General features: G+C 38.7%; 3 protein-coding genes and 1 non-coding gene across 5 annotated transcripts; 2 read left to right on the top strand and 2 right to left on the bottom strand.

The window, feature by feature from the left end:
* Window positions 1–401: 401 nt before the first annotated feature.
* Window positions 402–4,780, bottom strand: LOC112179656 (heparanase-like protein 1). Of its 2 annotated transcripts, none has more exons than XM_024318110.2 (10): window positions 4,627–4,780; window positions 3,425–3,677; window positions 3,284–3,320; window positions 2,967–3,150; window positions 2,651–2,799; window positions 2,333–2,566; window positions 1,508–1,697; window positions 1,250–1,375; window positions 1,058–1,157; window positions 402–946 (listed from the first exon to the last, which is right to left on the bottom strand). In XM_024318110.2, the coding sequence occupies exons 2-10, from the start codon at window positions 3,632–3,634 to the stop codon at window positions 554–556; spliced, it is 1,623 nt and encodes a 540-aa protein (XP_024173878.1). In that variant the 5' UTR covers window positions 3,635–3,677; window positions 4,627–4,780; the 3' UTR covers window positions 402–553. The 2 variants fall into 2 exon arrangements, with proteins under 2 accessions (XP_024173878.1, XP_040367602.1); XM_040511668.1 differs by lacking the exon at window positions 4,627–4,780 and adding an exon at window positions 4,406–4,585.
* A 2,764-nt stretch (window positions 4,781–7,544) lies between these two features.
* LOC112179401 (ubiquinone biosynthesis protein COQ4 homolog, mitochondrial) lies at window positions 7,545–8,947 on the top strand. The gene is made up of 2 exons (XM_024317799.2): window positions 7,545–7,838; window positions 8,472–8,947. Exons 1-2 carry the CDS (start codon window positions 7,608–7,610, stop codon window positions 8,931–8,933), a joined length of 693 nt encoding a protein of 230 aa, XP_024173567.1. The 5' UTR covers window positions 7,545–7,607; the 3' UTR covers window positions 8,934–8,947.
* A 1,944-nt stretch (window positions 8,948–10,891) lies between these two features.
* TRNAS-AGA lies at window positions 10,892–10,973 on the top strand. Its single transcript has one exon. It is a non-coding gene; the product is annotated as a tRNA-Ser (tRNA).
* A 186-nt stretch (window positions 10,974–11,159) lies between these two features.
* LOC112176414 (asparagine synthetase domain-containing protein 1-like) lies at window positions 11,160–13,278 on the bottom strand. The gene is given in 8 exon segments (XM_040510708.1): window positions 11,160–11,564; window positions 11,763–11,819; window positions 12,137–12,253; window positions 12,341–12,440; window positions 12,519–12,663; window positions 12,666–12,714; window positions 12,844–12,908; window positions 13,167–13,278. Coding segments are annotated over 8 exon segments (759 nt in total). The 3' UTR covers window positions 11,160–11,450.
* Between the last annotated feature and the right edge of the window lie 1,912 nt (window positions 13,279–15,190).

The following is a 15,190-nucleotide window of genomic DNA, read 5'->3' as shown; positions in this document are numbered from 1 at the left end:
GAGAGATTCAATCATACTTGTTCATCGTGCATAAATACAACAAACCTGATGATAATCACAAATTCACGAGCAAAATGGAGGGTGTTTTTCTCTCCGCACTCCCTGATACTTTTGTATCAATATGGCTAAATTACTGGCTTGTTTATAATATATGCAAAATCGATCTCTCTTAGAACACCAACTCTGCGACTTAGTAAGCAAAGCAGTGAAATTAGTCAAGTTACGGTTTATTCTCAATTCAATTCATCATTTTTATGCTAGTACGCGGCAAGTCACATGGATCACAGAAACAAGAAAAGTGAAAATCGAAGAGCTGCACTACTGAAAAGAATTGCATGTTGTTCTCAGTTGATGGTTTCGACTTTGGAGGTCCATGATGCTTGTGAGAGCTTTGTAAGGGATATGTAAATGAATATGCTATACGGTTTTTTTTATTTTTTATTTTTTGTTCTTGTGCATTAATTGTTTATTCAAGACAATTTACAATTGCCATATTCTGCGAGCAAGTACTAAGCCAACATATAGACGCTTTGCGGGGTTGAGAAGAGAGAAATCATCCACAAGCTGGAGCCTCAAAGTGAGGCAGCACAACAAACTTGAGGGACAAAGAGGTGATCGATAGAGGAGAATTTGTAGGAACAAGAACAGGTTCTAATTCCGGGATGTTTCCGTCCTTGGTAATTTCCAATGGAACTCCATTGAGGACCATGATTTTGCTTCTAAGGTTCCCGTCTTTTGGAGTCAGATGGTATTCTTTTCTATGTAACGGTCCATCTGATGCTTTGAGACCAACCCATGAAAGTGTTCTCTTAAGACCATGACTGAAATGATTTCCTTTGTCAGTGTTTCTTGATCGAGCAGCTGTATCGAACTCCAGAACATTTTTAACATCGACAGTGAAATCGGTCTGATTGCTTAAATTGATGAGGAGTAGGGTTATACCAGCCTGCAACAATATCATGAAGATAGTCAAAAAATACTATGGTAACAAGATGCTTGGAACAACTGTGTTCTTGTTTTTCTACAACATCCAAATCTACAGATAATACAGACTTACGCTTCCTTTTGAACAATGAGCATAAACGCGCAAGTGTGGTGCCCCGTTACGGTCAACAGCGAGAACACTTTGTCCCATAAGTCGATGCCACAGAAGTGCACTGTTCATTAGAAAACATATGATTCAGGATTTGACAAGTATGTCAAGTAAAAGGAAATTCTTTATATAGTCACACCAACACTCGAGATTTACCTGTAGTAATCAGGGTTGGGAACAAATGAGGTTCTGTTGAGAAGACCGTAGTGCCCACCAACTAGGGACTGCCTGCAATATACTGCAGTATTGTACTTGGCTGACATTCCAAGCTGATCCAAATACCTGTAATTCATATATAAATATGGTCTGTTATTTACACAAAAATATATCAAACAAAAGTGGATTGCTCTATTTTCTGAAACCAAAAGCTTGGAAGATACACGATGTTGCATGTAATGTGGCAATAATAATTACCAAAAGCTGTTCACATATGTGTCAGATACATTATGACCGCCGCTGTTATAGGCTCCTCCAGACTCTCCAACCCATATAGAAGCCCAAGGTCCATGCTGTCTTACTGTTGCTGCAAGATTATCGAATGTACCAGATATATGGTCCAAGTAAAACGGATCCAATATCTTTTGCATCAACTTGGGATCAACACCTGACAACAAGAGTTCAATTGTCAAATGGAGGAGAAATTGGACCAATAAGTAGGCTGCATATGAATGTGAATGCATATAGAGCATTTTTCATGGTATCAAGGTATAGCCAATTAGGTTCAAAAGTATTAATCGTGCATTCATAGGATAAAATGTGTGGTATTCACAACTGACCTGGCAACAGAGACAGATACAGGACAGCCTCAAGTTAAGGTCGGTAATATACTGATATGTATTTCTTTATTTATTACCCAAATAACCCAATGACCGAACAAGTGGAGTTAAATGAATATATTGAACTGTTATATATTCCCCACAGTATAAATTTGACTGGATTGGATCATCTAGACCTCTTTACCAGTACATAAAGAGGATTCCCCTTTTATTATCTTCTTTGGAGACTACTAGGTAAAACAGAGGAAGGGTTCCTGAAGCCAATATGACCTGGAGGCAAAATAATTAGTATGGGCCATTATATAATTGGGATGCATCCTTCTAATTAATCAATAAGGTGGTTGGAATACAACTTAGTTTACAGAGGAAAGTAATCCATCACAAGGGACTCTGGGTGAGTATACACACACTCTTGAAACTTACATACTGTGCCGTTATTAGATTTTTGACATGCAAAACTTACCTGGACCCAGATTGTAAAGATGCTGAGTGACAACATTGACTACGCCTGAACCAGAAACCTGAAGAAGCGTGGCAAACCACTTTTGATCATAGAATCCTCCAGGTCCTACAATTGCAGGCTTTATGTGGGAGTCATTGTACAACTGGTTGACAATTTGTTTAAGCTTCATCATGTCTTTTCCATACTGTTCAGCTCCAACTCTAGCTCCAACACCATTACCACAGAGCTCATTACCTACACCAAGATAGACAAGAATATATGTGAAGCAAAAACAAAACAAGTGGCAAGAAAGATGTTCATATCTTTTCATAATCATACCCAACTCCCATGAATTTATGTGGTAGCCCTTCGAAACTGTATAATTAATAAAATCATAGGCATTGCTAGAGTCCCAATCTCCAACCCAAACATCCGCGCCTTTGTGGTGCCTCCCTGACAGTGCATTCAAACTAAATGTGACAAGGGGCCTGAAAATGTAAGATACAGATCGTAATTCACAGTACAAGTAAGCCTAGACCACATAATTCAGAGCAGCAAAGGATATGTAAGGGCAACAGTCCAACTTTCTTTATAGAAGCTTCTTTTCTCCATGTTTTCGCTTCTATAAAGAAAGTTCATAAGTAATATATTTTACCTCGTCTTGCTGAAAAAATGGTTAAGCTCATCCCATCTACTCATAGGTAAACATCCTGTAGAAAATCCAAACAACCCACCCTTCTGCTTTCTGAAAGGATGGCATGGATATTTCAAATCTCCTACACCATACAATACTTGATCTTGCAAGGAACCCCCAATTCTGATCCTCAACTGATTGAAAGCTATATCAAAATACCATGTAGAAGAGTAAATTTAGTTTGTAGATACTAGCCAATGACATTTGACTCTACTTTAAATGGCCAGTACAGTCTAAGTGATGCAATCTTATTAATACAAATTTACGGATAGACAAACCTTGAATTGACTTGGCAAGCAGAGGATGAGACAAGTTCTGGTAAAAAGAAAACCAGATTCAGTATTAGTTTAAACTTTAAACTCATTTTCTGACGATTTGACATGAAGAAGACCCAAATACAGGTATCTCTGATTGCTTACCAAATTTAACACAGATGCAGATCCCCAAGGACAGTGGTTGTAGTCGCACTTTTCATGATTCCACCAATCAAGAGTGGCACAGACAAAATTGTTATCAACGTGTGCAGTAGCTACTGTCCCATCAACTACAAAGCTAGCATGTCCAACATCTTTGGCCAAAAATGCTGGCAGAGAAATCAGAAAGAGAATCAAAGAGACACAGAGTTCCATTTGTAAATCAATTTCTCGCTCACCCAATCAGCTAATGGATTAACTGCAAGAAGAGAAAGATAAACTGAGAAGCAGATAATTATGCTAATTTAGATGCCCCAAGAATAGCTGGTATCAAATTGATAATTCAGTACAAATGGGAAAGAAAATAAAGAGTCTGGACTGGCCATTTTCCCCAAAAGGCATGCATTAATCTTCATCGTTTTCAGGTTTTTTTTTTTTTTTTTTCAGATTTTGAAGAGCTTAAACATAATTGCACTGAAAGTAAGTGTAGTCAGTCAAACTGCAAAAAAGAAAAATGCATTGTGTTTCGGACATAAATGGAAAATTAATTTTTAACAGAAGTTTGAACAAACAGATTTAGGATTCTAAGGAAGACCAAGTGAGTTATTTCACTGAAATTCCAAGGAGATCCCAATATCTTGACTCCTGAGTAAGAATTGAGAACATTAATTCAGTTAGCAGAGTGGAGTCACTGGGAAATCAATTCCCTAGACTTTTTCAGCGGAAGCAATGAGAATCCTCGTTGGAAGAGTTCCACGGACAGAATTAGAAATTATCAATGAGAACTTGAGTCACCAAATTCTGTAACCCAGAGGAATAGTTTTCACAATCCTACACTTAGCAAACATTCATTGCATTTTTTTCTGAAGAGAAACAGATTTAAACATAACAATTTCAGATCTCAAATTCAATACATAATATCAAAAGAAACATGCTTTACACTCACTACCGGAGCTTATAAATTATCATATATAAAACAACACCTACATGTATATCCAAGACCAGTATGGACAATTCCAGTTCAGTTCAGAGCTACCTCAAATAAACCCAACAAACAACAAATTCTAAACAGCTTTCCTAAAAGAGCAAGTATAATCCAGATTCCAACAATCAGTAGGTAAAGAACAAAATCAGAAGCAACCCAGAAACTGCTGAATAAAAACAACCCAAACCCACGTCAAAACTCATCTCAAAGCTTGAAACTTTACCATCAACGCCATCAGTGAAGCTCAAACACAAAAGCATGCACCTTCCTTGAAGCAAATCACATCCATAATGTGAAGCTTTTTAGTTGATAAACAAGCAAATTTGACATTGGTGGACCACTCAAGGACATGTCTGCTACGTTTGGTGAAATGGGTCCATCAAAGTTTGGAAATTTAAGCTTATGGTTTAGTTTAAGCATAAGGACTGTTAAAGGTTCCATTAGCACAGGGAGGGGTAGAAGTCGGCGGAAAAGGACAAGGTTTCTGAGGTTGGATGTGAGGAACAGTCAAGTATCAGATTAAGGAAATGATTAAGAAATAATATATCGATCGAGATTATTAGGATATTATCTCAGTTTGAAAGTGAGAGCTTTTGGTTGGATTTGCGTGCAAATCTTTTATCTAATTTAAGGTGTGGGTTTTGAGTTTTATGATTAAAGGGCTCTGTCTTTACCTATAAGTTATGCCAACACCCAACTCTTCTCCTAGTATTGTTCTGAGGAATGATTTTAAAGTGCGTATGCTTCATTGTTTGACTATGGTTTGGTTGAAGATTTTTTTACTTATTCTTTACTTTTGTCACCAAGATGAGAAATCTTGTAGAAGGCTAGCCAACTAATTGGCATCAATGACAAAATATGTCAATTTGATTGTTTTTTTGGTAATATGTTGAACTTCTTAACTTTCATACCTGATATATATTTTCTTCTATTTTAATAACATTCCTGTTTAAATTTCTTTTATAATCTGAAAAAAAATTCAAAATTAGAAATATGCATGCACTACTAATTGTATAGTTATTAACTAATAGTCCGAATAATTATGATCAAACTAAAAAAATATGCGAGATATGATTCATTACCATTGTTAACCCACACCTTCTTGGATGCATATAATCATATAGCTATAAACTGAAAGTGATCATTAATAGTAGATATAATTCAAGGAAGCTCAATTCTTAAAACATTTCCCTTTGTGGAAAGAGCCACTATGGTGAAGTGACTTGTGCGTATAGTACAAAATGGTCATTTCCCCTCCATATCTGGTCAAAATCCAGACCGTTCATTCAAACCGTTTAGTACGCGGTGATGATCCTTATTATGAAAAACTGGGACCCATTTGCTGAGGACCTGCTTCATTGGCAACTTTACAACACTAGTAGCCCTAATTCAACAAGTTTTAAGCAAAAAATAAAATAAAATAAGCAGATTGATCAGTGATGAAATATTTTATCACATAGATGATGCAAATAATAACATAAGGAATCCTATGGTAGGGATGACAGGATTAATTATCGAAAGAAATAATGGGTGATTATAGTCAATTCAATTTATTTCAGATAAATAACTAAGTATTATATTTGGAAATATTAAAATCACAACAGTAGCTGTCAATTCGTAGGCCCGCGCGATGCAGCAGGTTTGTTTGCTTGTTGCAGCATTTTTTATCCTACACTATCATGTCTTGTGAAATTGGAACCCCAAAAAAGAAAAAGAAAAAGATGATGCAGAAGCCAAGATTACTAAAATACCGTAATTGAGTCTACCGAAATTGTATATGAATGTACCCATCAAAGCAAAGCTCCATCTTAAAACAAAAGGAAGCCTGAAGCCAAACAATCAAACCAAATCAAAAACAACAAATTCAAACACAGAATTATGGTCAGAAAACGATAGCACCTAAAATCCTAATGCAATAAAGAAAATGTAAAGTACACAAAGCTCTGATCTAAAAATTAGCAGAGAAATAAATCAGGGAGAGAGAACAATAAGTTGTGAAGTTGAATATCTTGAATACATAACTAACACAATCCAACATTCATAGAGGATGAGATAACAATCCCCAAGCTACAGTAATCAATTATCTAATACTCTGCATACTTGGACTACATCTGCTGAAATTCCCTGACTAACGTCCTCTGCAAGTGCTCATAATCTGAAAATCCCCCACTGAACTAATTTTATAACTCTCTGCACTGTGTCCCTGAAATAAATAGAAAGCAAATTGCAGTCTTGGTTTCCTCTACATATTCAATTTTTCAATCAGAGCATGTAGTTTATTTATATGTAGTGCTTCATTCTTTTACTTATTTTCACAACATCAGCATCAATTTTTTAGAGGTCGGAATTAATGACTGTAAGAATCTTACCTTTGAGAGCTTCGAATGATCTTCCAGATCCCAGTAGTTTCAATGCAACTGATTGGTCTACCCCAAAAACCTCAACCAACGCAAGCTAAATCATAAGCAACTCATATTGCAACTATTGAATACAAATTACCATAAACCTTAAAGGAATGGATGAAAATGCACTTCAAAATTGTATAACATAAAAGATGATTAACAACTTTTACAAAATTGTATAACATATAAGATGTCATTTGACCCAAATCAAAAGTGCTATGGAAATGGCAGCAATCTAACAAAAAAAAAATCCACGAACCTGGAGTTAAATAAGATGGATAGCTTTTGAGCTAATGCTTTACATAAAGCAGTTTCTCTAGTCCCTCGAGGCCCATGTAAAAGAACAATGCTGCAAAGTCATAAAACAAATCACATAGGTAATTAGAATTTCTTAGCAAACAAAGATGAGAAACGAAAAACCTTATGAACATAATACAATATGACAGCATCAGGAAGCCAAAGAAATTCCAATATTGTGTTTTTTTTCAGTAACTCATATTTATAGACATCTAGCCACCTTTTATTCGGATCATAGGTACGTGCTTTTACAAACCCAGGATCTATTACATAGGTATTCTCACTGCCCCCTTCTTCTTTTTTGGTTGAAAGTAAACAATTTTCAGAAATTTTCTTGCCACGAATTTCCAGTAACCATCAGGATCACAACCTCATTTGTTTAGCAATCAATAATTCATAAATAGGTGCTTCAGTTTCTTGTGAATTTTATTGTTGTTGTTCTTGTTGTTTCAATTGAATGCTGTTCATGGCCGCAAGGTGTTTGTGAAAATGTCTCAGTGAACATATGTTTGTAATGGTTGGGGATTTGAAGGAAAAGTGGGTAGCAGCCATCATGATCGGAGGTGCTCGTGTTCGGCTGAACCGGTGGCAGCATGCGGCTGTGGTAGTTGGGTCGGCGGTGGGGGCATTGTTGGACCCAAGAAGAGCTGACCTGATAGCAGCTTTGGGGGAGACAACTGGGAAGCCGGCATTCGAAAGAGTTGTTCAGAGAATGAAGAGTAGCCCTGAAGGCAGAGTAAGCCCTCTTTCTTATCACTCAACATTCATATATAACCTAAACTTGTTTCTGCTTATGCTGTTTTTGTTAGGGTGAAATGAAGTTGTGGGGAAGAGCGTTGAGGAAGGGCGTGAGAGTGGTACTGGCCATTACCGCTATTAGGAAAGGTTTAATTGGATTACGAGTAGTGTCCGTCCTAGTTACTTGTGTTGTGTAGATTTTCTCTTGGTTGGTAGAGGATGGAAACTACTGAAACATGAAATTAGTCTGAGTAGGAATTGGGCCATTAGATTGTTGTATGATATAAAGTTACAGCATAACATTAGGGTACCAAGTAGGTATGCTTGTTCTGCTTTGTAATAGTGTACTGATTCCAGTAATAGAGTACTCATAATGAGGTTCCGACTGAGATGGACTTTCATACGTAACTAACTGTTGTGCCTTGTATTTGCAACCCATTGTGGACTTAAAATGGCTCCAAATTTCAAAATTTTATAGAATGAGAATTAGATGACATTATGTTTGCTGTGTAGATCATGGAGGAATCCTTTTTTGCTTCTTGAAAGCCATTTGTATAGAGCTTTTGAAAATTCTATTTCCTTGACACTTTCCTCTTGTTATTCTAAGACTAATGGACATCCTTCTTTATAGGCCATACTGTCGGAGCAACCCCGTGTAATATCTGCAAATGTGGGTCATGCATGGGATCTTCCGCCGAATACATTTGGTGCTGCCTATGCGAAGTTCATGGGATCTAGGAACTTCTCTCCAGATAATCCACCACCAGTGCGTTTCATGGAAATAGATGAACTTGCATATGTAGCCATGAGGGCTCGTGAGGTGCACGACTTCTGGCACACCCTCTTTAACCTTCCAACAAACTTGATGGGTGAGTCAGCACTTAAAGTAATAGAGTTTCAGCAAATGTACCTTCCCATGTGCTTGATGTCCGTTATAGGGGGCTCTGTGAGGTTCAATGAGAAGCAAAGAAAATTGTTCTTCCAGCACTACTTTCCTTGGGCCATTAGAGTTGGTATGCTGTCAACCGATCTCATGTGTATTTATTATGAGAAACACTTTCATGAGGATTTGGAGGATGTTCGGAGAAATTAGGGTATAACTCCTGCTCCTGCTGACGCAGTCGGATTGATAACTAGGTTTACCAGCAATAAACCTAAGCAAAAGATTCTGGAGTCCACCAGAGATAAAAGAGAAAATCTCTATTATATTGATTAAAAGTTGAACGATGCGTTCTGCAGCCGCAAGCGGCTGCATAAATAAGAGAAAAGTACCCTAGGGCGACTAACAACGAAACCCTAAGGCCCATGGATAAAAACGAAAATAATCCAAAAATAACTAAGAAAACCAAAAACGGGTAAAATAGAAAAATGCCGTTTTGAGGCCCTAAACGATCCCGAAAGCCCGAAAAATGCTACAGCTCATGGCAAAGCAATGAGTCTTGTTTCTGGCGCGATTCCCTTTCCGGAAAGGTAAGGTGCGTCCCAATCAGACACCGAACTGCCATTTCCTGTCTACTAGTCACTTTTCGTTTTCCTCCTTTAGCACGGTCTAACTGTTGTTCAAATTGAGCCGCCATCCTCTCTGCATCACCTGCAGTTCCTAAACAAACCCAAGCAGCAGCAGCTTCATCTGGTCTAGTGAAGAAGCCATAAATTTGTGTGAACATTGACACTGATCATATTGGAATGTTTCCATAAGTTCATTCTCATGAGCTAGATATACAATTAATATGAATTACACTATCATCCTTACTAGCAACTTCAATATTTTCAGGGTTAAGATTACTCACGCCTCACTGGAGGAACCAATTTGCTTTATTGTAATGTTTCTGAACCTTGAGCACATCAAAATTAAGTGTATTTCCACAATTACATCATAATCTGATTTTGTCAATTAGTCTTGTACGCGGTGTTTCCATTTCTCCCTTTCTTGATTTGTTGTATTCGGTGTTTCCGCCGAATATAATATGAAATCATAAAACAGTCCCATACATGAGAAAACCCGTTGATGTTCTATATGAAACATCAAAATATTGGCTAATTGCGTACCAGATGAACAGGATGGCTAAAAAGTATCAAAAAGTTCAAAATCCTGATAAAAAATAAATCATCATATTCCGTGGATTAGTGGAGGCAACAACAAATGCGGTACATCTGTCAACGAAGCCTTTGACTGCATCAGTAAACGCAGTTGAGCAGCTATACGAACATGCATCTTGCTCTCTTCTGCAATTGAAACAAAACTCAAACAAGTTAACACACAACTGCATGTTTCCTCCCCTTCACCCAACAAAGATCACAACCAGCAAAGTAACCAGCTAAAAGCTCCAAGTAGGAAAAACAGGCAATGCTGGTTTGTACCATACCTAGAATCACGGCGAGGACAGAGAGCATCGATTTCATCTATAAACACAACTGATGGCTTCCCTGACAATGTATGTGCCTCTCGCAGTGCCAACTCACTCTCTCCAGTATAAGCTATGTGAACAGTATGTGGACTGTGGAGAATACCATACAAATCAAAACCAACCAAGAGAACACAGTACCATTACTAATCAAAAGTCTATACCAAAGCTAGCTAAGAATAGAGTACCTGATGAGAACTAACTGCGCACCACATTCCTGAACCACTGCGCGGACCGACTTTACATTTTCAATGACGTAACAAGTGAAAAGCTACTACCTTTCCTGTGCCGGGAGGACCGTAGAGAAGCAAACCACGAGGCCACTGAAGGAAAACCCAGAAACACCATTAATGAATGAATTGAAAATGAAAGGAAGTGGGAGAAGGAATGTGTTGTTTGTGATTGAGTTTACTTTGAGGCTGAGCTTTTTGGCTTGGCGAGAAAAGAGGAGAGGGTAGACGATGATTTCTCTGAGAGCTTGGGCGTTGCCGCCTATAGTTGCCGTCGTCGTTTGTGGCGGTGTTGATGTCGCGCGTTTGCGATGCATGTCTAAGCAGGACAGCAGGTTGGTCAAATTACAATTACACCATTCACAGGTATAATAAATTTTATTATATGCCACAAAGTAGCATATAGGGACATGCAAGTGGTCGTGCCGGAGTGGTTATCGGGCATGACTAGAAATCATGTGGGCTTTGCCCGCGCAGGTTCGAATCCTGCCGACCACGCTTTTTTAAAAATTCTTTTTACAGGTCTGAATTCGATCTTCACATCCTGAGTTCAATCCTCTCACTACCGTAACAAAAAAGGATCACAATTTAGTCCAGGCATTTGGGGAGATTAATTAATCATCAAGTGTTAGAAACTTTTCAGAAAAGATGGATTTAGTAAAAGTAATCTTGATAGGTTTTCTTTGGTTCCATGGCAGGAAGGATTAAAGTCATCTTTTGGTTCCACAAATTATACAATTTCAGTAAATCAAAGTAATATGTGCAACACTAGAACCTGTCAATGTATTCAATTTACTGGAACCTGTGAGGTCGACATAGTTACTGGAATATGTGCAATACATTGTTGGTTCTAATTCCTTCAAAATCATTCATTTCCAAGATGACAATGACTGCAGTTGACCAAAAGCTACAAATCAACAATACAAGTTCAGAGGTAAACACGTCTTCTAGCTAGCCTTGCATCAAAGAATCCCACTAAGCCATGTCCAACTGCTTGTGAATCACCACACTCCCCGCAGATGCCTGATTTGCAGCACGGTTACTTCCGAAATTCTTTCTATTGGATTCCCTTGCAATTCTTGTACCAAACTAAACCAGAAAAACAGAGTATTCAGTTATTGAAACACCTTAACTATTAAAGAGAGTGACCATCGAACTGTTCTAAGTGAATATTCGATGGTCCAGTACCAAACCAGCTCTTATGTGCTGCTTTCATAACGTATTTGTGACAAAGCATTCGAAGCATGTAGGGAAAAAAAGAAAAATACACATTAAAGATATCAATACCTGTATAGCTCGTTTAGGCAGAGTAGCAGCTTCATGTAAACCAAGCAATTCCGCAACCTTCATAGCACATTAATAGAAAGAGAGGGAGAAAAAAAAAATTGGTCATGATTCACCAAATGAGATAATGTTAAAAGGCATAACAGCATTTCATTCAGTACAAATTAAAAGCAAAAGGAGATCTATGAAAAAAGTGTTTTGAGCGAAGGCTGAGAAATATCGAAAGGGATAAGAGAAGAACACTATTCAAAACCATAACCAGATAAATATTGGCTTTATAAGTGAATAATCAGTGTTTTGCGTGATTCCAAGAAGTTTTTATTTAGGATCCAATTACCTATGTAATTCAAGTGCTGCACAAACGAATTAGCAATTACCTCTCTCAGAATCTTCGTATCTCCTATTCCACTTGGTTGATCAAGGTTGGTAACCTCCCAGAGAGGAATCCCCAATAAAGTTCGTATAACATCCTCATCCAAGAAAGGAAACCTTCCCTATAGTATAAACAAACATTACATAATTTACGCATAACACAAGTCGATGGAACAATAAATGATATTTGCTGAAGTTCTTAGCAATACCTCCTTGCCAGTGTCAGCAATGCATCTATCATCTCTACCAAGGTTTCTTTTCCATATTCTTTGCATATCCAGTTTCATTTCCTCATGCAGCCGCAGCCAACTGGTAACACATCAGACCACCCAAATAAGTACCCCCAAAAAATGTAATACTCTACAAGACTACGATCCATTTGCATACCTTCCACTTCTATATTTTGTTCTGTGCCTACCATAGCCAGCACATTGCTCATCTGCACCTGAACCAACAAGGACAATCCTAGCCTTTGACTTGTATTTAACACCTTGACGATTCTCATCATTATATTTGCTATTTTCCTCATAAACCACCCATCCCCACCAGCTGCCAGCCATAAAGCAATTCCTATATTTAGGTCCTGCGACACTAAATAACTTATAATAACTATTTGGAAAAATGTAATTCAGCACATATTACATCTCTATGTTGTCTCAAACAATAATTAAATGCATATAAAAACCATTAGCCGTAGAATGAAATCGAGTACCATGTAGGTGTTGGCAGGGTTTATGAGAGACAATACACGCTTTGTTTCAAAGGCCAAATTTGATAAGTTTGTTAAAACCACAGATCAAGCTTCAGTTACAACAAAATCTCCTCCATTAATTGATGCATCTCCAGCTTGATATTGCTATTGTCAAGGATCTGTTATGGCTAGAGTTTAGCATCAGTTACAAAGCTAGGATTGAGGTTAATTATTGTAATTACAATTGAATGTTTTCTATAAATGTAATCTTGTAAACTGCTATATATTGTAAAGGGTGCAATTGCACAAATCAATGGAAATCTGGCCCATGACGACTGAGTTACCGTTGATCAACAAATTGTGAGCATTCTCAATACCTCCCTCACTGAAAATATAGCTCGTCTTACCGTTGGATTCGACACTTCCAAATCCATCTGGGACTACTTGTCTCACCATTTTGCTCAGAAATCTGCTGCCAGTGCTACAAGTCTAAAGCTTCAACTATTTGATCTCCAAAAGGGCACCCAAACTATCGATGCATATCTCCTACAAGCAAAGTCAATTGCTGATTTGGTAATGGTGATTCTCTGCCAGTCACTCATTCTGGTAACCTTCCATTCTCTGTAGGCAATTCCAAATTCTCCTTAGACAATGTCTTGCGTATCCCTTCCATTCGTAAAAATCTCTTATCTGTTGCTCAATTCACTAAGGATAATCTTGTTTTCTTCTTGTTTGCACCTAACTTTTATCAAATTCGTTGCTTACGCACTGGTTGTCTCCTTTTTCAGGGCCCCTGTAAAGATGGCCTCTAGCCCCTTCTTCTATCATCCGTTCCCACCATTCCTCAAGCTCTTGCTACCGTTCACTCCTCCCTTTGGCATAATCGGTTGGGTCACCCTTCTTCATCGGTCTTAACTAGATTAGGATCAACTATTGGTTCTCATGTTTCTTCTAAAGATTTTTGTATTAATTGTGCGCTGAGTAAATCGCGTCAATTACCTTTCTCCTTAAATAATGATTCTGCTACCTCTCTTTTCCATAAAATTCATAGTGATGTGTGGATGTCTCCCACTTTATCCGTTAGTGGCTTTCGATACTATGTTTTATTTACTGATGAATATTCTCGCTTTACTTGGGTCTATCCTATGCGCCGTAAAAATGAAGTTTTCACTCACTTTCAGTCCTTGGTTTTCATGATCCAAAATCACTTCCACAGTTCCATCAAATTTTTACAAAGTGATAATGGCACGGAATACGTAAATCATGCCTTTTCTCATTATTGTAAATCTCTAGGCATTCAGCAACATTTTTCCTGTCCTCATACACCTCAACAAAATGGCATTGCTGAGCGAAAACATCAACATATAGCCACAATGACCCGCACTCTATTACTCACATCAGGGGTTCCTCAAAATCTTTGGGTAGAAGCTGTTCTAACCTCAGTCTATCTTATCAATCTCCTTCCTACACCAGTCTTAAAATGGTCCACACCTCATACTCGTCTCTACGGTACATCTCCCTCCTATTCTTCTCTTCGTGTTATTGGGTGTTCCTGCTTCCCTTACCTTGGTCCATATGTCTCAAACAAGTTATCAGGTTGTAGTATAGAATGTGTCTTCCTTGGTTATAGTCTAAATCATAAAGGCTATCGGTGTCTTGATCCAAAAACCAGTCGCGTCTATGTGTCCCGTCACGTTTTATTTAACGAAAATAGTTTTCCTTTCAAAGATTTGCAGGTACAATCTTCTGTTCCCCCTGATCCAATTGATTTGGTCTCATTCTCTACTCCAGCACCTACGCCGGCCCACCTCCCAAGCCCAATGCATTTTCCATCTGACACACCCCAGCCTCTTACTCTCCCGTTAGATTCAACATCGATCAGTTGCTCTCCTTCCTCTCAACCAATTCAACCGATCTCCATCACTTCCGCTCCGGCATCTCCACCCCCACCGTTGACTTGCCACGACCAGTCACCGCCAATTCCACCCCTCCGACCTCCCCATCACCCGCCCGTGCTCCCCTCCTTCAGTAATCCCGTCGTCACCCCACGACTGCGACTCGGTCCAATCAGGCCACCATCACATCTTCCGTCCCCGATCCGTCCTCCACCGTCAGTACGTCACCTCGGCCTCCACTTTCGACTCCTTCTTCCTCGACCCAGGTTGCGCCGGCTCTGGTCCCTCCACCCATCGCCCCTCTGCCGCAGGTTTCTGTTCCACCACCAGCAACCGCCCCTGACGTCGCTCAACCCTCCGCAGCCCCTGCTGTTGTTCCACCACAACCCACTGCAGCAACTTCTCATCACGGCATGGTGACTCGTCTCCGGGACGGGATTGTTCAGCCCCTAAAAGTAACTGATGGCACGGTT

This window comes from Rosa chinensis, chromosome 7, assembly GCF_002994745.2.
Source record: "Rosa chinensis cultivar Old Blush chromosome 7, RchiOBHm-V2, whole genome shotgun sequence".
NCBI lineage: Eukaryota > Viridiplantae > Streptophyta > Magnoliopsida > Rosales > Rosaceae > Rosa > Rosa chinensis.
This window is presented reverse-complemented; position numbering and strand designations above follow the sequence as displayed.

What these genes read in the sequence shown, in the direction of transcription:
- LOC112179656 (XM_024318110.2), bottom strand. Translation starts at nt 3,634, where the DNA reads ATGGAACTCTGTGTCTCTTTGATTCTCTTTCTGATTTCTCTGCCAGCA. An exon ending in CATTTTTTCAGCAAGACGAG is followed by an intron (nt 2,800 to 2,966) that starts GTAAAATATATT and finishes TTACATTTTCAG; the next exon opens with GCCCCTTGTCACATTTAGTT. An exon ending in TCTTTACAATCTGGGTCCAG is followed by an intron (nt 1,698 to 2,332) that starts GTAAGTTTTGCA and finishes TCTTGTTGTCAG; the next exon opens with GTGTTGATCCCAAGTTGATG.
- LOC112179401 (XM_024317799.2), top strand. Translation starts at nt 7,608, where the DNA reads ATGTTTGTAATGGTTGGGGATTTGAAGGAAAAGTGGGTAGCAGCCATC. An exon ending in AGAGTAGCCCTGAAGGCAGA is followed by an intron (nt 7,839 to 8,471) that starts GTAAGCCCTCTT and finishes CCTTCTTTATAG; the next exon opens with GCCATACTGTCGGAGCAACC.